The sequence below is a fragment of the Caretta caretta genome, chromosome 20, assembly GCF_965140235.1.
Source record: "Caretta caretta isolate rCarCar2 chromosome 20, rCarCar1.hap1, whole genome shotgun sequence".
Lineage (NCBI taxonomy): Eukaryota > Metazoa > Chordata > Testudines > Cheloniidae > Caretta > Caretta caretta.
Window position 1 is genome coordinate 9,689,476 of NC_134225.1, and position 25,531 is coordinate 9,715,006.

General features: G+C 56.8%; 1 protein-coding gene across 4 annotated transcripts in view; it reads left to right on the plus strand.

Annotated features, from left to right (window-relative positions):
- Nucleotides 1–25,531, plus strand: part of LOC125628959 (syntaxin-binding protein 2) — a 37,351-nt gene that overhangs the window by 5,718 nt on the left and 6,102 nt on the right. For all 4 annotated transcript variants that reach the window (XR_012665547.1, XM_075121451.1, XM_075121452.1 and 1 more), the window contains exons 2-13: nucleotides 13,918–13,967; nucleotides 15,041–15,122; nucleotides 15,721–15,797; nucleotides 16,770–16,848; nucleotides 17,587–17,690; nucleotides 19,089–19,237; nucleotides 19,518–19,602; nucleotides 22,848–22,978; nucleotides 23,122–23,229; nucleotides 24,301–24,358; nucleotides 24,862–24,927; nucleotides 25,338–25,418. Coding sequence is in view for 3 of the 4 variants with exons in the window: in XM_075121451.1 (XP_074977552.1) it covers nucleotides 13,918–13,967; nucleotides 15,041–15,122; nucleotides 15,721–15,797; nucleotides 16,770–16,848; nucleotides 17,587–17,690; nucleotides 19,089–19,237; nucleotides 19,518–19,602; nucleotides 22,848–22,978; nucleotides 23,122–23,229; nucleotides 24,301–24,358; nucleotides 24,862–24,927; nucleotides 25,338–25,418 (1,070 nt within the window). In the remaining variant the exon portion in view is untranslated. The remainder of the gene's footprint in view (nucleotides 1–13,917; nucleotides 13,968–15,040; nucleotides 15,123–15,720; nucleotides 15,798–16,769; nucleotides 16,849–17,586; nucleotides 17,691–19,088; nucleotides 19,238–19,517; nucleotides 19,603–22,847; nucleotides 22,979–23,121; nucleotides 23,230–24,300; nucleotides 24,359–24,861; nucleotides 24,928–25,337; nucleotides 25,419–25,531) is intronic.

Below are 25,531 nucleotides of genomic sequence, written 5' to 3' on the forward strand. Positions count from 1 at the left end.
CAGCCGCTCTGAGAAACTCAGCAGAACCCCAGACAGGTTCCCCCTTTGCGAATTACACAGGAACATCAGAGAGGCAGGAGCCGCCTGGCTCCAGGAGTCCAGTCCTGGCTATTGCAGGCTGCCCCATCATACAGTCTTCTTCTGAAACTGATATTGCTCCATCTCCAAGCTAGCTAGGTTCTCTCCCCCCATTGCATCGACTGGGAGGCTGCTCAAGCCATCAAATCCTTAAAAAATGGGCAGGCTCCTGGCAAGGATAACTTGAATGGAGAATTGTTCAAGGTAAATCCTAAATTAGCAGCATCTATCCAGGCCCCTCAATTTACATCAGTCTGGGAAAGGGAAAAAGTGCCAGATGAGTGAACCAATGTGGTTATAATGAAGATACCAAAGAAAGGAATAATAGAAACACAGACTATTAGGGTTGGAAAAAAACCTTGGAGGTCATCTAGTCCAATCCCCTGCTCAAATCAGGACCAACACCACCTAAATCATCCCAGCCAGGGCTTTGTCAAGCTTGACCTTAAAAACCTCTAAGGATGGAGATTGCATCACCTCCCTTGGTAACGCATTTCCTCCACCCTCCTAGTGAAATAGTGTTTCCTAATATCCAACCTAGACCTCCCCCACTGCAGCTTGAGACCATTATTCCTTGTTCTGTCATCTGCCACCACTGAGAAAAGCCAAACTCCATCTTCTTTGGAACCCCCCTTCAGGTAGTTGAAGGCTGCTATCAAATCCCCCCCCTCCCCCTTCTGCAGACTAAATAAGCCCAGTTCTCTCAGCCTCTCCTCGTAAGTCATGTGCCCCAGCCCCCTAATCCTTTTTTGTTGCCCTCCACTGGACACGCTCCAATTTTTTAACATCCCTCCTGTAGTGGGGGGGGGGGGGGGGAACTAAAACTGGACACAGTACTCCAGATGAGGCCTCACCAATGTTGAATAGTGGGGAACAATCATGTCCCTCGATCTGCTGGCAGTGCCCCTACTCATACATCCCAATATGCCATTGGCCTTCTTAGCAACAAGGGCACACTGCTGACTCGTATCTAGCTTCTCATCCACTGTAATCCCCAGGTCCTTTTCTGTAGAACTGCTGCTTAGCCAGTCGGTCCCCAGTCTGTAGCGGTGCATGGGATTCTTCCGTCCTAAGTGCAGGACTCTGCACTTGTCCTTGTTGAACCTCATTAGATTTCTTTTGGCCCAATCCTCCAATTTGTCTAGGTTATTCTGGACCCTTTCCCTACCCTCCAGCATATCTATCTCTCCCTCCATTTTAGTGTCATCTGCGAACTTGCTGAGGGTGCGATTCATCCCGTCATCCAGATCATTAATGAAGATGTTGAACAAAACAAGCCCCAAGACCTACCCCTGGGGCACTCCGCTTGATACTGGCTGCCAACTAGACATGGAGCCATTGATCACTACCCGTTGAGCCCGACAATTTAGCCAGCTTTCTATCCACCTTGTAGTCCATTCATCCAGCCCATACTTCTTTAACCTGCTGGCAAGAACACTGTGGGAGAGACGGTATCAAAAGTTTTGCTAAAGTCAAGATATATCACATTCACCGCTTTCCCCATATCCACAGAGCCAGTTGTCTCATCATGCTCTCAGTGACTGTAATAACTGTCGTGGTATCACACTTTTATCTGTGCCAAGCAAAGTATTGTATAAGATCATAGTCCGTGTATATCGGGGCAGTTGTTAGAGTTCTCAGAAAAGAGCAAGTTGGTTTTGAGAAAGGGTGTAGATGCACAGACCAGATCTTCACTGTATGAAACATTAACAGAACAGTGCTTAGAATGGCAACAGCAACTCTACATAAATTTCATAGACTTTGAGAAGGCTTTTGATAGCCTTCACAGGACCAGCCTGTGACGGGCTCAGTCACAGAGATTCCCTTGGGACTGTCACCTGATGTGCAGAAATTACCTCTGAGCCCGTTTTCTGTGACCGCTTGGGACTCCAGAACCCTGCCTTGTTGAGCCAGACACGCTAGCCTGCTATAACACAGACCCAGGGTCTGGGCCACCCCCCCAAAGCTGTGGACTGTAACTAAAAACAGCTCAGCAGCTTACCTGTCTTCAGGACCCAGACACCCAGCTCCCAATGGGATCCAAACCCCAAATAAATCTGTTTTGCTCTGTATAAAGCTTATACAGGGTAAATTTGTAAATTGTTTGCCTTCTATATCACTGATAGAGAGAGATGCACAGCTGTTTGCTCCCCCAGGTATTAATCACTTACTCTGGGTTTATTAATAAACAAAAGTGATTTTATTAAGTATAAAAATAGGATTTAATTGGTTTCAAGTAATAGCCACAATGAAGTAAATCTCAAAGCAAAGTAACACAAGTCTAAGCCTAATACTACCTGCAATCAGTTTCTTATTGTATCTCGCCCTCAGAGATGTTCCAATAAGCTTCTTTCCCAGACTAGTATCAGAGGGGTAGCCGTGTTAGTCTGGATCTGTAAAAGCGGCAAAGAGTTCATAGAATCATAGAATATCAGGGCTGGAAGGGACCCCAGAAGGTCATCTAGTCCAACCCCCTGCTCGAAGCAGGACCAATTCCCAGTTAAATCATCCCAGCCAGGGCTTTGTCAAGCCTGACCTTAAAAACCTCTAAGGAAGGAGATTCTACCACCTCCCTAGGTAACGCATTCCAGTGTTTCACCACCCTCTTAGTGAAAAAGTTTTTCCTAATATCCAATCTAAACCTCCCCCACTGACGTATTGGAGCATAAGCTTTTCGTGGGTGGGTATTCATCCATGAAAAGCTTATGCTCCAATACGTCTGTTAGTCTATAAGGTGCCACAGGACTCTTTGCCGCTTTTACAGATCCAGACTCCTTCCTAGTCTGGGCCCAGTTACTTCCCCGGTACAGTCTTTGTTAGATCGGGCAGACATCGCAGGTGGTAAGCAGGGGTTTTCTCATGACTGGCACCCCCTTTGTCCTGCTCCACCCCCTTTTTATAGCTTTGGCACAAGGCAGGAATCTTTTGTCTAAGCTTGTCCCCACCCCCACCTCATCAATGGAAAAGTACAAGGATTAAGATGGATTCCAGTAGCATGTGACATGTCACTGTAAGACCCCTCGTCTACATTCTTCCTGGGTTGGTTCACAGGTACATAGGAAGGTTTGCCGGTAAATAAACCATTTACAACCAGTTGTCCTAGTCAGTGGGAGCCATCAAGATTCTAAACCACCATTAATGGCCCACACTTTGCATAATTACGATAGGACCTCAGAATTATATTTCATATTTCTAGTTTCAGATACAAGAATGATTCAGATACAAGAATGTTTTTTGCATAAAAGATATTCCAGTTACATCATATTCACACTCATAAGCATACTTCTATAAAACACATGGAGCACAATGTCACACAGCCTATGGTGCATTCTGCGGACATATGGACTTCCTTTCCGTATAATCAACATCCTTAAAAGCTTCTATTTCAACTTTATATGCAGTGTTGATCAGTGACCTCAGTTTTGAAGTCAAAACAGGAGTACGTCAGGGGTGTGTCATTGCCATCGTCTGGGTAATGCGGCGTACAACAGAAGACATGCCAAGAGGCATTAAATGGACACTCTTGAAGACCTGGACTTCGCAGATGATGTCGCTCTCCTATCACATACCCAACACCATATACAAGAAAAAACAACTCCACTCAACGCATTCAGCCAGCAAATTGGACTGAAAATCCATCGCAATAAGACAGATATCGTGACCTAGCCTGCTACACCCAGGGTTGTGAGTTCAATCCTTGAGGGGGCCATTTAGGGAACTGGGGCAAAAATTGGGGATTGGTCCTGCTTTGAGCAGGGGGTTGGACTAGATGACCTCCTGAGGTCCCTTCCAACCCTGATATTCTATGATATCTATATCTACCTTTAATATTGCCTCACCATCACCAGTATGGATAGAGAATTATGTTCTCACCAGTGTAGAAACATTCACGTACTTGGGCAGCACCATCAGCCAGGACGGTGGAACAAGCCTGGACATCCGGAACAAAATCAAAGCCAGGAACACCTTCAGGAGCTTAAATACGGTCTGGAAATCATCAAAATACAAAACCAAAACCAAACTCAAAATTTATCAGAGCTGCGTACTTTCTCATTCCCCAGCATTCTGCACTATAAAGTTGTGTTGAAAGTATGACATGTCCAAACTCTCTTTTGGCCCAGAACAATCTTAAACCAAGATCTGTTGACACAGTGCAGCTAAGAGGATCTGAGCACCATCATTGCCTGGAGGCGCTTGAGACGAATCCTTCATGTGCTTCGGATGGAAACTGATTCCATCATCAGAGTAACAATAACACGGACACATGAAGGCAAGTGAAACGAGTCCGCCCAAAAAAATATGGCAAAGAGATATGGAAGCAGAGCTGAAAAACCTGGGGCTTAGCTGGGGAACCATTGAAAGACTTGCCAGAAACACAGGAGTGGAGGAGCTTGGTCACTGCCCTAAATGCTAGAGGCGTAATAGGAACATGATGATGATAACATGCTACCAGCGTGATATGGTGGCAGGAGGCCAGTTCTGTGTGTACAGAGGCAGCACGTTGCAGAGTAAGAGGGGGCAAGTTCTTTCTGTCTGCAGCTAGCTAGCTTTGGTGTGGCCACTATGGGAATGCCACAGGCAGTTTTCTGGGATCCAGGTACAAGGGAGCTCTTGGCAAAATGGCAGAGGAGAGCTAACCAAATGGCACTGCCTACCACCAGGGTGAAGCTGGTCTGTGCAGGAGATGGAACTGTTAGGATATAGATATTTAGGCCTGTCTGTAAAGGCCTATACTCTAAGAATTTAGGGGTATTCTTATCACTTAGCTAGTTATAGAGGTATAAAAGAGAGAATCAAAATCACTGTGTGACTGTATAAGGCCTTTGGCTAAGCAGCAGAGGCATCCATAAGCTGGAAATTGAATGGTCACATCCTCACATTCCAAACTAGTCACACTGAAATAAGGTGCTGTTGGGCTGTTAAGAATACAATCCTGTCCTATCACCTCCAGAGAAAGGGAAGTGCCTAGAAGATGTAAAAGGAAACTTAGTTTGATAGCATCCTGTCTGGCAAGAACTCACTTATCAATAGCTGGGATGTGAAATCCTCACTTTTGTATTGTTTTGTCATTATAGTTCCCACTTCGTTATTGTTTGTCTGTATAATCTCTGTCTGGTTCTGTGATTGTTCCTGTCTGCTGTATAATTAGTTTTGCTGGGTGTAAACTAATTAAGGTGGTGGGATATAATTGGTTACATAATCATATTACAATAGGTTAGGATTGGTTAGTTAAATTTCAGGAAAATGATTGGTTAAGGTATAGCTAAGCAGAACTCAAGTTCTACTATATAGTCTGCAGTCAATCAGGAAGTGGGTGGGTTTGTGGGGGGGGGGAAGTGGGAACAAGGAATGGGGTTGTGGAAATTGGAATCATGTTTTGCTAAGGGGGGTGCGGAATGGGAACAGGGACACAGGCAAGGCTCTGTGGTGTCAGAGCTGGGAAGGGGGACAACTAAGGAAGGAAACTGGAATCATGCTTGCTGGAAGTTCACCCCAATAAACATCGAATTGTTTGCACCTTTGGACTTCAGGTATTGTTGCTCTCTGTTCATGCGAGAAGGACCAGGGAAGTAAGCCAGTGAAGGAATAAGCCCCTAACAGGAACTTCCTCAGGGGCTGGTCCAAGACTGGGGAACTGCCTGCCACATGAACTAGGGACTATCCCAAACCTCCCTACCTCCTGCTTCAAATGCCAGGCATCCTTCTCTGATTGGCCTTCTCCAATATAAACACGGAGCAGAACCCTACCAAAACAAAACCCTCCTGGGAACACCCAGTTCTCCCCTGGGGAGGGAGGGAGAGGATGAACGACACGTGACCATTGTTAGTCGCAGCTCATGCAGGTGCTGTGGTGATGAGGGTGGGATAAGAGCCTGAATAGAACAAAGGTGCATGAGGATATGGAGTGGAGCTGGCCTGTGCTATCACTAATGGCTGATGCTGATGGCTGTTTACCGGCTTGCTGGGCTGCGCGAGAGGGATCAGAACAAAGCTGGGGAGATCATTATATACATTGCAGTCAGAATGAGAGCTGAAAAGGGCCTGCTCAAAGGACAAAGGCAGCTGCACTCCAGCAGCCGGAAGAGAGCTATTAGCTGGGGCTAGTTACTGGAGGTGGAAATGGTTCAATTGTACCTGTCGCGGCGCCGGCGGATGCAGGGAGGAGGGGAAAGTAGTGCCTGCCAGCCCCTTGTGCACAACATCCTGAGCCGTGAGTGAGAACCGAGGGATAGTTCTGGGCCTCTCTCCTCCAAGCTGCCTAGCGTTTGGGAACCTTTGTAAACTCCCATTCCCCTGGCCTTGCTTTGATGGGAACCGCGGATAGCATCACTAGCGGGAGGGTGGGGCCTGGGGACAGTGCCCTAGAGGGAATCCCAGCCCCACTGCTGCCCTGGAAGAGGGAGGGTGCTAGGATTTATGCGGACGCCTGGCAGATCAGCGGCTGATATGTTTGAGCCGCTGGGATGCAGAGCGAATGTTCAGAGAGCTCTGCTGTGTCTGTCCTCCCCCGCAAACAGCCCCGGGTGTAGGGGTATGAAACTGACTGGGTCTGCGATGGTCTCCCTGATTCCCACAGGCTGCCTAATAGCTATGGTGAAACTGGAATCCAGCAGCAGCGTAGCAAAGCCCTGAGCAGCTGTGGAGGTGTTAAGAACTGTCTCTGCAGGCTCAGGAAGATGGCTCTGCCTCAGGATCGGTGTTTGGGATGGGACATCTTTATCACCGTGAGAGCACAACCTGCAAGGCTACAGAAATTCATGGCTCAGGCCCCGGGTTTTCTGGGGAAAGTGTCCCCTCCCCTGCTGGAGAAGGGGGTTTTCAGGCTCTGCCTTAGACATTGATCAGGCCCTGGCTGTGATGATGATCAGAGACCAGTATCATTATCCCCATTTTACAGATGAGGGAAGCTGAGTCATGAGGGGGGGTGCACAGGGTCACCCAGCTGGCGAACACACGAGCTGGGTCTAAAATCCGGGTCTCCCAAGTCCCAGCCAAGCACCGTATCCACTAGGCCACGCGGTACTGGCGATTTCCTGAAAACGTCCCACTGGAGCAGGTTTTAGCGCAGGTTGGCCACTGGCACTTCACCACAGAGCTGCGCAGACCTGCCCTGAGCAGGGGAAATGCAGCTGCAGGCTGCGCTCGTACTCCCGCCATCGGTGCTCCCTTTCGGATGCCTTCAGCAGGGCAGGCAGAGCCTGCATCACGCAGCTCATGACGGGGCTCACAAAGGCCCTGTGACCACGTCCCATCTCCAGTGCGATCATGCCTTGGCAGGGCTGGTGTGGGGGACGCTCACAGAAGAGCAGCAGTTTAGGGAGGCTGATGGCTTCGGGGACAAGAGGGGTGCAGAACGTTGCAGTTAGTTCAGCGAGTCTCCCACGGAAACAGCTCCTGGATCTAGAAATGATGCGCCACCTGCGTGGCGAGCCAGCTGCCTGTGCTCCTTTAACTCACCTTCCGGAGTGGAGCAAGGCTATTGAGAGGGCTGATGCATACGATCAGAGGACAGCTGCTCTCTCCTGAGTGCTGCCAAGGGACCCAAGCCCTGGCTTCCCTTCCCGCAGAGCCTGGTCAGCCTGAGGATTAAGGCTGGAGCTGAGAGAACGGTGCTCTGGAGTTCGAGCAGCAGGCTGTTGTTTTCCCCCGTTATTGACGTGGCCGCTCAGGACAATGTGGATGGTTGCTCGGCGCGGGGGACCCTCTTGCACACGCTGCTCGGGTGATTTCCCAGAAGGCCCCTGGAAGGAACAAAGGTGGCTGGTGTAGAGACGATGAAGGTACAATTTGAACTCGAGCCCCTTACCAGGCTGGGTCAAATTGTTCCTCCCATTAGAGTTGCTCCCTGGAGCCAGCCTGTGCTAGCACGAGGACATGCTGTCATTTGGTAGCTCTGCCTGTGCTGATTGCTGGGTCCACCCTGTGTTCCAGCCGGGTGGTGCTCAGGACACCTGGGTTCTATTCCCAGCTTTGCCACCAACCTGCCATGTGACCCTGGGCAAGCCCCTTCCTCGCTCTGTGCCTTAGTTTCCTCTCCTGCCCTTTGGCTGTTTGGGGAGGCACTGTCTCATTGTGTGTAGGTAGAACACCTAGTGTAACGGGACCCTCCATCTGAAGTGGGGACTTGGGGGCTACTAATAGCTGCCTGGTAGGAGACACTCTTTAGCTGATCCTGTCCACGCTGTGAGGGCAGAGGGGTCCTGTGCAGAATGACCCAGGTCAGATATGATAGCGAGAATTCCCGTCATTAGCTGCGTGATGCTACTTTGCTCCCGCCCCCGACTGACACGTGGTGGTGTTTGTAAAGGCCACAGGATAGCAGAAAAGTCCCCGGTGGGTGCCATGGGGCCAGCAAGTGGTTGCTCCCTAGGCACGTGTACAGGGCTTGGTCCCATGTCCTGGTGCTCAGGTTCCATTTCCATCTCGGCCTTGGGCAGCAACAACCCCTGTGTTTGATCCCAGAGCAATGAGGGCCATGTAGATACCTAAGAGAGCTGGGACTAGAACAGAACCCAGGAGTCCGGACTCCCAGGCTGGTGTTCATCCCTCTGGAGGCTGCTTTGCGGCCTGCTGGGTCTAAGTGGAAAGTTCTGGATCTGATATGAACCCTGTTGCTCCTTCTCATTGGCGATTTCCTCCTGCTGCTTTGTCTCCTTAGTGTTTTCCCATCGCCCTAGAGCATTCTATGAGCTGGGCTGTGCAGAGCCAGTCATTCCATCTGCTAGGAGCTGAGTTTGCTAGGGCTCAGGTCAGTCCACAGTGGAGAGGGGGTCATGTGGCATGTTCTGTTCTCATCTTTGCAGTATTTCAGCACCTCCCAGTCGTTCACCAAGCTCTGTGACTAACCTCCATCTTGTGAGGTTCATTCTTTCATCGCTCTCCTTCCGAGGAGAATTGTGTGTGCTGTGGAGGGTTGTTTAACTGTCCACACTGCTCCGTGTTTATATCAGAGAAGGGCACCTGGCACTTGGAGCAGGAAATGGGGAGGTTTGGGATGGTCTCTAGTTCATGTGGCGGGTAGTTCCACTGTCTGGGACTAGCCCCTAGGGAAGCCCTGTCTCTTGCACAGCTTCACCCTCATGGCAGAAAGCGCCCTGGGGCCTGACAAGCTGTGCTGTCGACCATGGTCCCCATCTCGGGGCTTTAGGCTCTGGTAGGCATCCTGGGCAAGGGAGTGCCTTGGAGAGAAGGACCGAGCCCTGGACCTTGACTCGCTTAACCCCCAACCTCTGGGGTGGACAGCAACAGCCTGGAGGAGAGGAGGGGAGATTCAGGCTGATTGGTACCAGTACTCTGCATAGGTGCCCACGCTGTGGGTGCTCTGGGGCTGGAGCACCCATGCAAAAAAATACAGTGGGTGCTCAGCAGCGCTGCCAATCAGCTGTTTGGCGGCTGGGGGAGAGGCTTGGGGGAGGGCAGTGAGCGGCGGCGGGTGAGGACCTTGGGGAAGGGTGGAGTGGGGCGGGAAGAGGCGAGGCATGGGTGGGGCATTGGGGCAGGGCCAGAGTGGGGGTGGGGCTTATGGTACTCTGGGACTTCTGGCGTCCATGCAGAATGGACGGGGTGTCAGGGTAGGGTCTAATCCAGGAGACGCTGTCGGTGGCAAGGAACTCTGTGTCCATAACAGTGATGTTCCTGATTCCTGGTTACAAATCTGCAAAATTCCACAAGTGAACTAGGCGCCTAAAGCCCGTGGCCTGAGGCTCCTGAATGACTTAGGCTCTGTAGTCACAAAGTGCTTTCAAGATGTGTGCCCCTCCTGGTCATGCTGGTCTCTGTGAGCTGGGGGCCTGGCTGGCCCAGAGCGGTGGGACGGGAGGCAGAGAGCTGTGGAGAGGAGTCTGAACCCAGGCAGGGGTGGCAGTGCCTAGGAGGTTTCCCTGCACATGGCTCTTGGCTGGCCTGAGTGAATGCATTGGTGGGGGCAGTTCAGTGGCTCTCAGCAAGAGATCCAGGGAGTCAGGCTTTGGTGGGGCTGAGGCACCAGATCCTCGGCAGCAAGTACAGGCCTAGGCGAGCCAAAACCCGGTGAGCCAGGGTGTTCCTGACAGATGACGGGGCGGCTGGAAGAAGCAGCGGGGCTGGTCGCTAATCCCTGGCCCAGTCCTGTGCCAAGGCCATTAGTGCATTAGCAGCTTCGCTCTTCTGTACACAGCATCTGCGTGGCATGACGCGTGGGCTGGCCTTGGCACCGGCACTTGGCATGCCCCAAGTGCCAGGTGCCCCAGGGACTCGCCAAGAATGAACCCGTTCAGCCGACAGCCTCGGAGTGACACTCTGGAGACCAGCACCAGTGCTCTCTTCCGAACCCTCTCCTTCCTGCACAGCTAGCTGGCGGCTGCTCTCCTTCCCAGAGGTGACTGCATTTTGCCCAGGCAGAGAGTACACGCTGAGATCTTAGTGGCTGTAGAAAGGGATGTGGGGGGATAGCCAATGATTGTGTGTATTCAGGGGCTTCTCTCACGAGAGAGGGGGCCCAAGGGAATTAGACGCTGATCTCTGTGCATTGTGGAGGTGACTTTTGGCAGGGCGGATGTTACCCTGGAACTTGTGGTTAAGTCCCTGTTTTCATGTGTCCCCTCCGGGCTGTGGCGAGAATTGTGCCAGTCCCATGCCCATCTCGGGGTGTCAGAGAGTGCATCTGCTTCCAGCAGGCGGTGGGGGCCTGGCTGACTCGGGGCAGGACTGGTCATTGATCAGTCAATCTAGGCTAGTAATGATTAGTGAGTTCTGTTCTGTTCTGCTGACAGCACCTTCTCTTGGGAGCTCCCTGGAGATCTGGGGAGCATGGTGAGGGGGCAGCAAATGATGTCATCGGGTGCCTGAATATGGCCAAAATGGATATACTGCATCGCTGTGTGACCTCAGTGAGTCCCCACCCACCCCCTGCCTCAGTTTCCCTATATGGAAAAATGGGTTCTATCTCTTTCTTAGGGGCTGGGTGAGACATTTTCTGAGCGAACCCCCCCTTCCCTGTTCTCCAACCTTGTGTTGAGGGATTCAGGCTGAGCTGAAAACTCAGGGAAGGGAATGGGCCCACCGGTCTCTGGCTCCTGCTAGGTTGCATCCAGGTTCCAGGAAGTCCCTCTGGATCCCACTGGAGCACCGAGCATGGCCCCTGCCATCCCAGGTGTGTGTGTGGTGGGGGAAGAGGTTGCAGCTCTGGGACACTCCAGTAGCATCCATGAACCTGTCCATGGAGCATGCAACTGCTGGCCCCTCTCCTCTGCCTAGTGGTGCTGCCCCCACTGTTGGTCTGGGTCTGTTCTGTGACCGATCTCCCACCACTTCTGTGCTGCAGCAACTGGTTGCTGATCGGTGCCTGGGCTTACAGGGCTGAGCCATCTGCCCCCTCCCTGGGACCTTCCCCAGAGGTCTGCATGGTTGCAGGGCCAGGGGGCAGCTTGTTAGATCTTAGCTTCCCATGACTCTGGAAACCATGGCCATAGGCAGTTGCCTGCTGCCTTTATCTCTGCTCTGCCCAGCCACGAGTCACCCCCACGCAGGAAGTGACTTGCCGATACAAACATGGGTTGTGCTGCAAAGATAATTTGTTCCCGGGACGGGTGCAGCTCTATAGCCACAGCCCCAGGCCAGCCCTGCGAGCGCTGGTGGCTCCAGTGCCGAGGCTGCCTCTGCCGTGCTGGCTGCTGGACATAGAAGAGCAAACCCAGTCCTCTCGTCTCCTCAAGTGGGACAGGCCGGAAGCCCAGGCCAGGGGTGGCTGCAGCTCCTTTGGGCTTACACTTGATGAGCATGGCCTCCGCTGCCTTGTGCATGCTGGACTCTGCCGTGTTAGTTGCTATGTGTTAGTCATTGTCTTCTGGCGCGACCCTGACCCGCTGTGAGGGCTGTGTTACTTCAGAAGCCCAACCCACTGCTGAATCTCCAGCCCAGGCTGCAGTGGACGGGGCCTGTGGCTAAATCCAGACCACAGACCTGGGGTTTAAAAGACCCTTGGAAAGTGGATTCAGTTCTGATGTTCCATGGTTGCCCCCAGAACGGGGACCGAGCAAAAGTGGCCCACAGCTCAGGACGGCCGGTGGTGCTAATAACCTTTAGCTCTTCTCTTAGCTTTTCCTCACTAAATCGCACAGTTAGGAGGGCCTGACACCTGGCTTTTCAAGACTTGGGGTGGGCCATACTACCCTGGTTCAAGAGGGGTCTCTGAACAGGAATAGCAGGGGGCTGCGGGTCAGGAGTGAGAGGCATCTGCAGAGCCGTGAGGGGGGGAACCCAGGACCGGAATAGCTGTGGGTCAGGAGTGAGGAGCACTGGCAGAGCTGGGAGTGGGTGGGAGCCCAAGGCTGCGATAGCAGGGGGCTGCGGACAGGAGTGAGGGGCACTGGCAGAGCTGGGAATGGGGGGGGGGGGAGCAAAGGGCTGGAATAGCAGAAGGCTGCAGACAGGAGTGAGGGGCATCTGCAGAGCCGTGAGGCAGGGATCCCAGGACTGGAATAACTGCGGGTCAGGAGTGAGGCAGAGCCGGTGGGGGACAGACCAGGGCTGGCATAGCAGGGGGCTGTGGACAGGAGTGAGGGGCACTGGCGGAGCTGGGAGTGGGTGGGAGCCCAGGGCTGGGGTAGCAAGGGCTCCAGTCAGTAGTGAGGGGCACTGGCACAGCTGGTGGGGGCAGCCCAGGGCTGGTGTGTGTGGGGGGGGGGTGTAGCTGCAGTTCAGGGTCGAAATGCCTGGGTGGAGATGCGTGGAGAAAGCAGGTTTGTGTCTGCCTTCACCATGTCTGGATCCAGTCTGTGCTGCCAGCCCCTTACCGTGCACTCGAGCCCCACGTGCCCCAGTGAACGGGGCGTCCGCATGCCGCAGGTGTAAAGGAACTGCAGGAAAGGCAGGGAGGCCATAGGCATAGCAGGGAGGCCAGCGCATCCTGGTGCAGAATAGCCCCTGGAGCCTCATTAGGACCGAGCAGCCAAGTCCTGATGGGCTAGAGGTGGGGTAGGGAGAGGCATTGCTTGAGTTATGGGGGAAACATAGTGTGTTGGGCAGTGCACTCATGCACACCAGCTACCGGGAGTGGGAGTGAGAGTGAGAGCACAGGTCAGGGTCTCGGGGCTATTGCCCTACGGGGCCAGCCAGAATCAGGTGCTTCGTAGGGGTAAAACAAACAGATGTATTATGGTAGCACCCAGGAGCCCCAGTCATGGACCAAGGCCCCATTTTGCAAGGCGTTGTACATTATTCATTAGGTGTATTACGGTAGTGCCCAGGAGCACCAGTTGTGGGCCAGGACCCCATTGTGCTAGGTGCTGTACATGATTTATTAGGTGTATTACGGTAGCACCCAGGAGCGCCAGTCATGGGTCAGGGTACCATTGTGCTGAGCACAACAAAAAGATGGTGCTTGGCCCGAAGAGCTGACTATCTAATTGCTTCGCTTGGCCGTGGAAGGTGCCCAGGAGACAGGCCGGCAGTTCCCTGAGCGGGGCATGCCTTGGAGGGGTTCTATGTGCAGGACTCAGGATTTGAAGTCTTTGTCGTGTTGCTGTTCCCCGCATGCAGTAGAGGGTCCCTGGATCCCCTCCAGTCGAGAGGTGCTAGGCAGGATCTGTTCTCTTGCTGCACGGGGCCAGATCCTTAGTTCAGCTGCGCTCGTATCCAGCCTGGCAGAAAGGAAGGGGGATCAGACCCATGGCCCATCTAGCCTGTCACCCCACCACGATTGCTGACTGGGGGCTCTGCTAGGAGCACAATGCTATCTGGCCTGAAAGCAGCCTCTGAGCCACTTCCCCAAGGGGTCCTTCCACCAGCCAGTGGGTCCTGGCTCAGGGCACAGCCATCCTGTCCGAGCCCACCACTAATCCCCGTCTCTTTCCCTCGCAGAGATCCTCAGCGGCGTCATTCGCAGCGTGAAGAAGGAAGGAGAATGGAAGGTAAGCAGGCCGATTCTGCTGCCCTGGGGATATGCTGTATCCATATATCGTGCTCCTCCCCCTCCAGTCTCTTGAGATTCACACCTGAGTTTTTCCAGGCTGGATCAGATCCCTGCTCTGTCTAGCCCATCATCCGTCCCCAGCTAGGCTTGGGTATGTCTGCCTTCCCACTGCGCTGGATCAGACCCAGCTTGTCCAGCTAGCCCCATATCTCCCCAAACACACACCCTGGATCAGACCACTGGGCCCAGTGAGCCCAGTAACTTCCTGCCTCCCCTTTCCCCCTCCTTACACCGGATCAGACCACTTGGCCCAGCAAGCTAGCCTGGGTGGGAGGAGGAGGAGCATGGGGGCAGTATGCACCATTGGGCAGGCAGGTTATTGAGCCCCTGGAGGCTTGGACTCGGCTGGGGTGTGTGGAGCACGGGGCGAGGCCGGTACAGCAGGGGGAGCACAGGGAACTAGCTTGCCCAGTGGCCAGATCTGGTGCAGTGGGATGCTGGGCTGTGTGGAGCAGTGGGGTCATTTGGCATGGCAGGAAGGTGGTGGAGATGTTGGGCCAATGGCCTACAGGGCTTTCCGAGGGGAACATGGAGACTCCCCTGGTTCCATTTCTCCTTGCCCTGATCCTGTTCTGCCCGAGGGCAGGGGAGCAGGTATCTGGTGGATCAGAGCAGGAGACTGGGAGCTAGGACTCCTGGGTTCTGTCCCTGCCTCTTGCACTCACCCTGTCACCTGGGCGAAGAGGCTGATCTCCAGTCTAGGAGGATGGAACCATTCTGAATGGCCGGGTGTCCCAGGTTTGTCTCCTACATCTCGTCCCAGCCACTCTGCTCGGAGCCACTCTCCCTGTAGCTCCTCACGCAGTCCTTAGCACGGTCAGCTCAGCAAAGTGCAGGCTTGGTACCGGCCCTGCTGCTCTGCTGTAGAAGGGCTGGGCTGGGAGCCGTCAGCTCTGCCGTTAGCAGTCGCTCTGCTCCCTTGGCTGTGCCGCGGATGATGATGGTGGGCGGCTGTGCTCAGGGCAGTGACTAGCTCATCTGAAGTGGTGCGCTCCCCTCTCACTGCCCCAGGTGCTGATTATGGACCACCCTAGCATGCGCATCCTCTCGTCGTGCTGCAAGATGTCCGACATCCTGGCTGAAGGCATCACGAGTGAGTGGCCCTTCCCTCCCATCTGCTCCCCCTACCAGGGCTCCCCTCCCCTTGCATACACTTCGCACTCGGGGAGTTGACTTGTCTACATTCACGTTTGCATCTAGTTTCCCTCCTTTGCAGCCTCCTAGACGCCCTCCTTGCTATTGGTACCTTCCCAGCCAGGTCTAGTTCCCTTAGCCCGGCACTTTCAGCCCGTGGAGCCTCTTCACCGCTTTTCTCAGACTCCCGTTAACTCCTCACTGCTCCTCCCCCATGCTGTGGGCAGGGTCCTGGCTGGGGAGGGGGAATGCTGGCTCCCTGCTCCAGGGTGGAGGAGCCCTGGGGTTGAGGGGCACAGAGCTGAGCCAGCACTCTAGCGGGGTGCCCCCAGCACAGTACAGAGGGACATTCCCTCGCTGCTCCGTACTGTGGCAGCATCGCAGCCCACGGCCCCACATCAAAGCAGCTGCTGCATTGTAGCCTGTGGAACGCCCCGGCCTGCTGCCAGCGAACATCACTGTGCCCCTTGGCTTCCCCTCCCCCCATCCCAGTGGAGAGCGGCTGGGATGGGTGGCTAGGACACACTGACCCGCTCCCAGTGTCTGCTCTCTCCTAGTTGTGGAAGATATTAACAAACGCCGGGAGCCAATCCCCAGCCTGGAGGCCATCTACCTGCTCAGCCCAGTGGAGAAGGTAGGAGCTCGGGCCTGGGGCAGCTGGATGGGGAGCAGGGGAGACCCCGGGGACAGCTCCTAGTGCTGCCTGGAGGTGGCGCTGTCCAGGGGGATGTGCAGCACAACGTCAGGATGGGAATGGGGCTAGTCAGGGCTCCCCAGGAAGCTGCTTCCCCGGAGCTGGGCTTTATGTTCTTTGCCACGTGAGGCACAGACTGTCCCCCAGACCTCTCCGCAGTGCAATCCTGTGGGGGTTGGATGGGCAGGTGCAGCAGGCGGAGAGAGGCGACCTCAGCTGAGACTCAAAGCGAAGGAGACTCGCTGAGGCAGAGGCTCAGGGAGCAGGGGCTGTTGGGGAGGAGGCTCCTGCATCTGCAGCAGCAAGGTGAGTGGAGGGAGACCAGGGGCAGGGGGCGCTGGCAGAGCAGGGTGAAGCCCAGAACCCGCAGGGGCTGCCCGCGGAGGGAGCGCTGTAGGAGAGGACTGCGAGCTGGGGCCTGGGGCTTGGGACAGGACAGCCAGGTTCTCACCTGTCACAATGGCCGGTCGAGGGGTCTGAACAGGTTCCAAACACCCTGCCAAGCTAGCTGGCGTGGCGAAGCTGCAGATGCCCAGCCTGGCGCCCGGGGAGGGAGAGGGCCCTGATGGCAGCTGCCTGGGATTGCTGCTCGGCCGGCTGTTCCCTGGGCGCTGCTCAGAGCCCACTTAGTTCAGCAGCAAGGCAATGCCAGGCCCCATCTGTGGCCGGGCACGGACACTTGTGTGCCAGCAAGAGATGTGGCTGGGCCCCTGAGGATGTCCCGGGCACATGGGCACAAGCCCTGCTCCAGGTGGGGAGGGAGCCCAGAGCCAGGGGGGTGAAAACCAGCCCACCTCCCGATGGCATCGTGCTGGGTCCTGAGTCCCCAGGTGCTGGGGATGGGATGGGACCTTCGGGCAGCAGGGAGGGGCCTCGACTGATGCTGACAACCCCCCTCTTTCCTCTTTGCAGTCGGTGCAGGCTCTGATCGGTGACTTCCAGGGCACCCCCACCTTCACCTACAAGGCAGCTCACGTCTTCTTCATCGACAGTGAGTATCAGGGGTCGGGGGATCCCCAAGCTGGGAGCCTGGCCAGCGGTTCACTGGAGCCTGGGGGTGGGGGTCTCTCTCTGCCGGCAGGCCAGTGCGCAGCCCCCTGATTTCGCTCTGCCCTCCTGCAGGGGGATGCAGCCCCAGCAGGCCAGACCAAACGACCCCACCTATTCCTTCCCCCACTTTCTCCTCCATGGGCCTGCCTCCAGCCAGCACGGCTCACAGACATCTGCAGAGTGCGCACAGAAAGGCGGCCTCTGGCTACCATTCCCAGCATGCATTGCTCCATCAGTCCCAACTCGGGTGGGGGGATGGGACACCACCAGAATACCCAGTGTGTCAGGGTCATATCTGCTTCTCCCCATTACAGTGGCAGGGGGAGCCCAAGTCCCCGTTTCTCCTTGTGCATCATCCTGAGTTGTAGACTCCAGTTACTCAGCCCTGCGGGGGGGCTGAGGACAGGGTGTGAGACAGGAGGGGCTGTGTCGGAGAGATTGTGGCTCCCCCTCACTGCTGATGCTGCAGAAGGCAAGAACCTGGCATGACTCTGGTTCGGGGGGGCTGGATTCATCGTTGACTCCTGTGTGGCCCTGCTGGCTTGCCCAGGTTCCCCACAGGCGTGCAGCACTACTGCCCCTGCTATGCCCGGTCTGGCCCCGTCCGTGGGGGCTGGCGCTGTGCTGGGGGTCCTGAGCCCTGTGCCTGTCACTCCCACCCACTGCCTCTGCCTTGCAGCCTGTCCTGAGCCTCTGTTCAACGAGCTGAGCAAGTCACGGATCATCAAGGCCATCAAAACCCTCAAGGAGATCAACATGGCCTTCCTGCCCTACGAGAGCCAGGTGAGGCATGGCTGGGTTTTGGAGGAGCAGCGACACCCCATCCTTAGTGTTCCATGTGGCTCCGGGGCGGGGTGGGGGGGAACCTTTCCCTTCTAGGGCCCCGGTTTTGACGCCAGCACAGGGCAGCAGGAACTAGCTGGCTGCTCACACCCTGTGAGACGTGGAATCGCTGGCTTGCACCTGGTGGGGATGGTAGATGTATGGGGGAGGAGGGTCCTGCCTCTTTGGCTTTACCAGCTCTTACTGATGGTTTATACCAGGCCTGCAAGACACAGGCCGATACTCCACACGCCTGCCCTTTGCCCAACCACCCCATCCCCTCCTTGTGTTGTCAGTGGATTTCCCCCCTCACGCTCCTGAGGGGCAGGGCTGTGTTGTCAGCCCCATTGCATTGATGGGGAAACTGAGGCACAGAGAGACATGAGCCTGGTCTACACACACAAGCTTTGTTGGTATGGGTTTGTTACGGGGACATGAGAGAAAAAATCCCCCCTGCAACTGATGCAGCTGTGGTGGCAGAGCCCCTGGGTAGGTGCCGTTATGCTGGCAAAGCAGTCCTTTCGCCACTCTAGCTGATTTCATCTGGGGTACCGGTGCCAGCTGTGCCAAGAGAAGCTTTGGCTGGTAGAAGCTGAGTGTCCGTCAGGAGGCTTTGCTGGCTCACCCGTCCCGTTGCGCCAGCAAACCCTTTGTGGGCCGATACTATTTATTGGTGTCCAAGCACGTTTGCCCCAGTGGCTCGTTCTGTTCGGCCAGTGAAATAAGCGACAGCGGCAGACGTGCCTTGATGCCGGGTTTGCCCGTGGCTATGCTGGGGCTTTCGCCAGACTAGAAGCGTCGTCAAGCCCCCTCCCACAACATTGACTTCTCCAGGGCAGAGACACACCCCTGAGGGCACCCGGGAGTCTGCAGCCACGTAAGGACCTGAACCTGGGGCATCTTCATCCCAGGCTGGTGCATGAATCTCTGGTTCGCTATCCCTCTACCACAACAGGAGTGGCACTGGCAAAAGGATCTTTCCCTCACTAGGGGCTTGCTACGGCTCCGTCAGGCTGGCCTGGTCAATTGCCCATCTTAAGGGCGTGGTGTGAGGCACAGCTGGCCTGGCTGCCAGCAGGTGGCACCAGCCCAGTCTTGACCACTGAGCAAGTGAAGGGCACTACTATGGGGGATGGCATGCCTGGCAGGGCTAGTGCCATGGGGAGGAGGGTCAGAGCTGTGCCATCATTCGGGGGCAGTCAGGCCAGGAAGAGCATATCTGGGGTGAAGGCTGCTTTTCGCTGCCCATGGTCCCTCCCTGGCACCCCAGGCCCTGGAGGTTATGGGGTAAGTTAGCTGGAGTGTGGGGGGAACGCAAGGTGCCAGGGTCTGATCTCTGCCTCACCCCCAAACCTGCAGGTGTACTCCCTGGACAGGCCCCAGACCTTCCACAACTGCTTCAGCCCCTTCCGCTCCTTGGACAAGAACAAGCAGATGGAGATGCTGGCAGAGCAGATTGCCACATTGTGTGAAACCCTGAAGGAGTATCCAGCCATCCGCTACAGGAAGTGAGTGTGCCCAGGGGGAGGGAAGGGTACCTGGCCATCTGCTACAGGAGGTGAGTGTGCCCAAGGGGAGGGGTTACCTGGCCATCCCCTACAGAAAGTGAGAAGGGGTACCTAGCTATCCCCTATAGGAAGTGAGTGTGCCATGGGGAGGTACCTAGGTATACCCTATTGGAAGTGTGTGTGCCCAGAGGGAGGGGGTACCTGGTCATCCCTTACTGGAAGTGCAGGTGCCCCTGCGGGAGAGGCTGTTTCTCACCCTTAGGGTTGGTCTTTGCTGCAGGGGCCATGAAGATAACTTCCACCTGGCACACGCTGTGCTGGCCAAACTCAACGCATTCAAGGCAGACAACCCCAGCATGGGCGAGGTGAGCAAGCTGTGCCGGCCACACCCCTGGGGGTGGGGAGAGCGCATGAGAAGTAGAAGGAAGGAGGAGTGATTTAGAACGTCCTTGGAGATCCTGGCAGGGGGAAGGGTGGGGATCTAGACCTCCGTTGGAGATCCTGAGGGGCTGGCAGAACAATAGCATTCCCTGTGTGGCTGGACTAATGGCCCCAGCCCTTCTCTAATGCTGGCCATGAGCACATCTCAAAGTGCTCTACAAAGGCCAGTGTCATTATCCTCTCGGTACAGATGGGGAAACTGAGGCACCAAACGGGGAAGTGTGTGCCCAGCACAGTCTCTCTTTGTTTATAAACAGGGCAGTTCAATCACAGAACTAAGCTTTGCACACAGAGCTTCTTCCACACCTGGACACTCCTGTCTGTGTGTGCTCCTACACCCATCACCATGGTATCGGAACCTCACTAATGAATTCAGCCTCCCAGGGGAGGCAGGTTGGCCTGTGTTACAGATGGGGAAACTGAGGCACACAGGGAGTCTGTCAGAACCCAGCTCTCCCAAGCCTTAGCCATAGTCAGCCCTCACCTTAGGCTTCCCCCAGCTCCTGCCATCCCTGTCCCACCCCCAGCAGAAGGGAGCTGCAAACACGCCCTTCCCTGGATTCTCACATGGGAAACACAGTAGCTCCTGCCCCCCCTAGGAGAAGCAAAGTGATATAAAATCCAAGGCTTGCCCAGATCTCTCCATCCTGTTGCCTCTGCTCTTGCCTCCAGCCTTTGCCGAGCTGCTGGGAGACTGTGCACCTGTGACCAACTGGGAATGTTTGTAATATCTTTTATGAATCTGATGCGTGCCTCCATTTCCCTATATATTTCATGGCTTCTCTGGCAGGGGTGGAGGGGAAGGTAAGAGTCATGCCGGGGGTGGAGGGTGTCACCTCCCTGTCTTGGTGAAATGAAGAGATTCCAACCCAGATCAGCCTGGGGGCCAGAAAGACCGTGGCGGCTCCAATGGCTCCTGGCTGGATGCTCCCAGCAGGGAATTGGAGCAGGGCCCCTAGCTCGAGAACACAGGGTTGGGAAGGTTTGAGCTGGGGGATAAGTGGGGGAAGCTGGGAGCTCTCGCCTGAGAACTGACCAAGATCAGGCCGAGGCCTGGTCTACATGAGGAATTGGGTCCGTGCAACTGCGTGGCTTGGGGGTATGGGAAAGGCATCGCCACTGAAGCAGTGCAGCTGCTGTAGTTTTGAGTGGAGCCTGGCACACACCTGGCTGCCCAAACCATCTACACAGGGAAGGGATTGACAGCATGCTTGTTAACCACTGGAGCTCCAGCCTCCAGCCCCCGTCTGCCTTCCTCACCTGCGATTAGTAAAGATCAAAGTCCTGCTCTGTGCACACCCTGCTGCTGTTACTCCCGTGAGTCCCCCCAGGGATATTCCTGAGGCTCTTGCCAAGCCTCCCTGTCACAGGTGAAAGCACTATCCCCATGTTACACGGGGGAAACTGAGGCATGGAGCAGCGTGCCAGGAGTAGGTGGCAGAGGCAGGAATAGGAGCCAGGAGTCCTGCCTGCCCAGCCCCCTTCAATAGAATCCAGACAGCACGCCCACTGCAGGGCTGGGGGTGCTGACTCAAGCCCCTGCTCTCAATGCAATGCTGGCTCCATGCAGCACAATCCCGGCTGGCCAGTCCAATGTGCCCCTGCCTTGCCAGCTGGCGCAGAAAGAACCCCAGGGTCTCTTGTAGCATGGCCTCTAGCAGTCAGGTCTCCAAAGCCACCCAGCCCGCGGTCCCGGCACCCTGGGGCCTTGTCTGCGCTAGTCCCTCTTGCCTTGATGTTTCCCAGCTGCCAGCCCTGAGGGGTAGCTGGGACAGGCAGTGCTGTGGCACCCACCAGTGCACTAACCACCCCTCTGCTCTGGGCAGGGTGGGGTGACCCGGTGGTTACGCCAGCCCCCATCTGCACTCGGGGATCCCTCCAGCAGAGCCGAACTGGCAAAGGTGTGAGCAGAGTCCCTTGGGGGGTGGGGGTGAGGGCTGGGCATAGCAACCCATCCAGGCTGGGTAGGGCTAGAGGGGAATGATGGCGCCAGCTCTGGGTTCATGTCCCTGCTCTGCCACAGACTCCCTGTGTGACCTTGGGTGAGTCACCCAGCCCCTCTGGGCCTCCGTCCCCCTCTGCAATGGGGTGACAGCCCTGCCCAGCCCCACGTGCATGGGGGGGCAGGATGCAGCAATGATAGTGCTACAGGGGTGGCGGCCAGATACTCCTCCAAGAGAGGCGCTCCCCCGTCAGCCTCAACCCATTTACCCAGAGGCTGTGGAGACCTGCCAGGCGGGTGGGTGGTGGCCGGTCCGACGTTCTGCTCCCGAGCGTGGCTGAAAATCGGGCCACGTACTGAGGTGGGACAGTTGGGGTAGCATCAGGGGCTGTACGTCCCCACCCCACCCACCCCCGACTGTCTGTGCGACCCAGCGAAGAGCAGACGCAGCCCCTTGCCGAGGTGCTCCTGGGTGGGCTTGGGTTCCACTGGGGCTGCTGGAGCCGGTTTCAGAGCCGTCTGCCATGAGAGCGCAGGGCTGGTCTCCTATCGCCACCTGCTGCGCAAAGAGGGCAGTGCATGCTGATCAGGCAGGAAGCGGGGGCTGGGCCAGGCCCCCCATGATGTGGGTCTGAGATGCTGACCATTTGAGTGGTCTCTGTCCCACTGGATGCTGGGGGACCACCCAGGCTGGGAGAGGGGAGCTAGAGCTTCATATGGGGTCCCAGCTCAGATGCAGGGTGGGGCATAGGGATAATGTCCTGTCGTCCCCCTCTGGGACCTTGTATCAAAGAGTCTCTGGGCCTGGTGTTGGTTCATGATAGACTAGCCAGGCCCTTCTGGTGTCTGGTCCTCCCATCCCCACACAGCATATGGGGCAGGGGGCAGTCGGGGGGCTGCCTTGTAAGGGGCATGCTCCCGTTGGTGGAGAGGCACGAGCAGAGAGCGTGCTTGGGGGAGGGGGGCATTGCTATTTGCACGAGGGGCAGATAACCCATCCCTGCAGGGGGCGTTGCAGTGCAGCTGGTCAGGGCGGGACCCCAGGGCACGTCCCAGCTAGCTTGGGGGGGTGTCTCTTGGCTTCCCCCTGGGGTTGGGGGTTGGCCACAGAGAGGGCAGGTGGTGATGTTTCAAGCCACCAGGGCCCATTGGATTGTGCCATGTAAGCCAGGCCAGGAACCCTCCGCCAGAGCAGGGGGTGACGGGTTTCTCTCTCCTTTGCCCCAGGGCCCCGACAAAGCCCGTTCTCAGCTGCTGATCGTGGACCGGAGCTTCGACCTGGTGTCCCCGCTGCTGCACGAGCTCACCTACCAGGCCATGGCCTACGACCTGCTCAGCATCGAGAAAGACACCTACAAGTAGGGCCTGGCTGCCAGCAGGGGGCGCCCCGCATCCCTCCTCAGGCGGGCTGGGGGGGATGTGACCCAGGCACCCGCACTGCTCCACAGACCTCACACTGGGGGGAGGGGTGCCGCAGCCTGACCCCATCTCCCCCCTGCAGGTACGAGACGACGGGCATCAGCGACTCGCGGGAGAAAGTGGCGCTGCTGGACGAAGACGACGAACTCTGGGTGCAGCTACGCCACATGCACATCGCTGACGTCTCCAAGTGAGCGCGCTCGGCCCCGCTCATGGACACACCCCTCTGTCCCCCACCCAGGGCCGGGACCTTTGGACATGCCCCTCCATGCCCTGCCTAGTGCCGGGACCCGCTACGCACCCTCCCCCCTTTCGGCACACCTCTCCCCTCCCTGCCCACTGGTGGGACCTTCTATCCCCACTTTGGCACAGCCCTCCCCACCCGCTGCCAGGACCTCCCCCCTTGGACACACCTCTCCTACTCAGTGCCAGGACCCTCTACCCCGTTGATACACCCCTCCCCCTCTTTTCCAGTGCTGGGACTTCCCTGTCCTCCCCTTCAGACACACCCTTCCCCACCCTGGGGCTCCCTCGGACACACCACTCCCCCTTGGATACACTCCTCTCTCACCCCGTGCAGGGACACCCCCCCCGCAACACACCCCTCTCCTGCTCAGTGCCAGGACTCCCCCTCCCCCTCCCACCCAGTGCTGGGGCTTGTCCCTCAGACATACTCCTCTCTGGCTGCTGAGAGCCCCTGGACTCAGCCCCTCTCCCCAAAGGACCCCTGAGCGCTCCCTTCCAGAGCCACTGTCCACATCTCCTCTCGGGGATCCCCCTGGACACTGTCTCCCCCTGTTCCCGGGGTCTCCCCATGCACCTCACAGGCCCCTTGAGTGAGTCCCTCACAGACCTGCTGGGGCTGCCACTGCCCCCAGGCCCCCCCCAGCAGGGCGCCGGGAGCCCCCAGAGGTGCACTGAACTGTCTGCCTTGGGATAATCTCCTTCCTTAGAGGTTTTTAAGGTCAGGCTTGACAAAGCCCTGGCTGGGATGATTTAACTGGGAATTGGTCCTGCTTCGAGCAGGGGGTTGGACTAGATGACCTTCTGGGGTCCCTTCCAACCCTGATATTCTATGATTCTATGATTCTATAACTTGGGAAGAGGCACCCCCCCGCACCCCATGCCCCACCTGAGGCTCTCGAGGCAGAGAACTCTGGTGCCCGTGGGGCGGGGGCTCCATCCCCTGTAGCATAGGACAGGGTACCCCCTACCTCCAAGGCAGTGCCTGGCTCTGGCCTGACCCCTCTCCCTGCTGCAGGAAGGTGACGGAGCTGCTGCGCACCTTCTGTGAGAGCAAGAGGCTGACCACGGACAAGGTGCGGAGGAGGCTGGGGGGAGCGATTGGGGAGTTCAGGCAGGAGGGACGGGGGGACCCATCCCACTGCCACTGATGGGGAGGGGAGGCTGCCCTGCTGCCCCAGGAGGGGTTGGTGGGGGGGGGGGGGTTGCCTGTAAAGGGCTAAGAGGTGTATGTGGAGCCCCCTGCCCCCCAGCCAGAGCTCTGGAGCTCCCCACATGGGGCAGGGTCAGACAGCAGGATCGGGTCCGCGCAGGGCGAGCTGCAGGGAGCCAACGCTGGCATCTCCCCGGCCCGCTGTCACTTTACACCTTGAGGGGCGCTCGGGTTGCAGGGCTCCCATCTCGTTCCAGCTGGCTTGGGAAGGGCAGGTCTAACCCAAGCTGCAGCCGCATGTGGCCTGAGTGACCCGCCCTGGCACGCGTGGCTGGGCTGCTGCAGCTGTCCCCAGGTGAGGCCTCTGCCCTGCAGGGGGCTCCGTGCGCTGGGAGGGGCTGGGATCTCACCACCGCCTCCCTCCAGGCCAACATCAAGGACCTGTCCCAGATCCTGAAGAAGATGCCCCAGTATCAGAAGGAGCTGAACAAGGTAACGGGGCTGGGGCTTTTAGTGGGCGGGGGCAGGGCATTCAGTGGGGCTGATGGGGGTGCAGGGTGTTCTGTGGGGCTGGTGAGGGACAGTAGGGACTCTCCTGGGGGGCAGGGGACTCTGGGGGGCTCTGTGCAGGTCTAGGCAGGAGCCCTGCCCCAGTGATGGGACTGCCTTACTGCCTGATGACAGCTGCTGACCTGTCCCTCCAGCTGCCCCACTCCACCCCACCCCAGAGGTGGCTGCACGTCAGTGCTGGGCAAAACAATCCCTATATACTCTGCTTCTACAGCCTATTGGGGTTGCCCCTCTAGCTGAGGGGTTCTCCTTGGGGACTGGGGGGGGTGTGGGTGCTCTGGACCAGCCGGTGATGCAGTAAACTCCCCCCATGCCCTGGTCTCTCCCCGCAGTACTCCACGCACCTGAACCTGGCTGAGCACTGCATGCGGCACTTCAAAGGGACGGTGGAGAAGCTGTGCAGCGTGGAGCAGGTGGGTCTGTGGGCAGAGCCTGGCTGGGGGGCAGAGTCTGGCTCATGGACTCAGCCTGGAGAGAGGGGTCTCAGACCCGCAGATTCGCTGGAGCCAGGGCCAGCCCCCGCCCC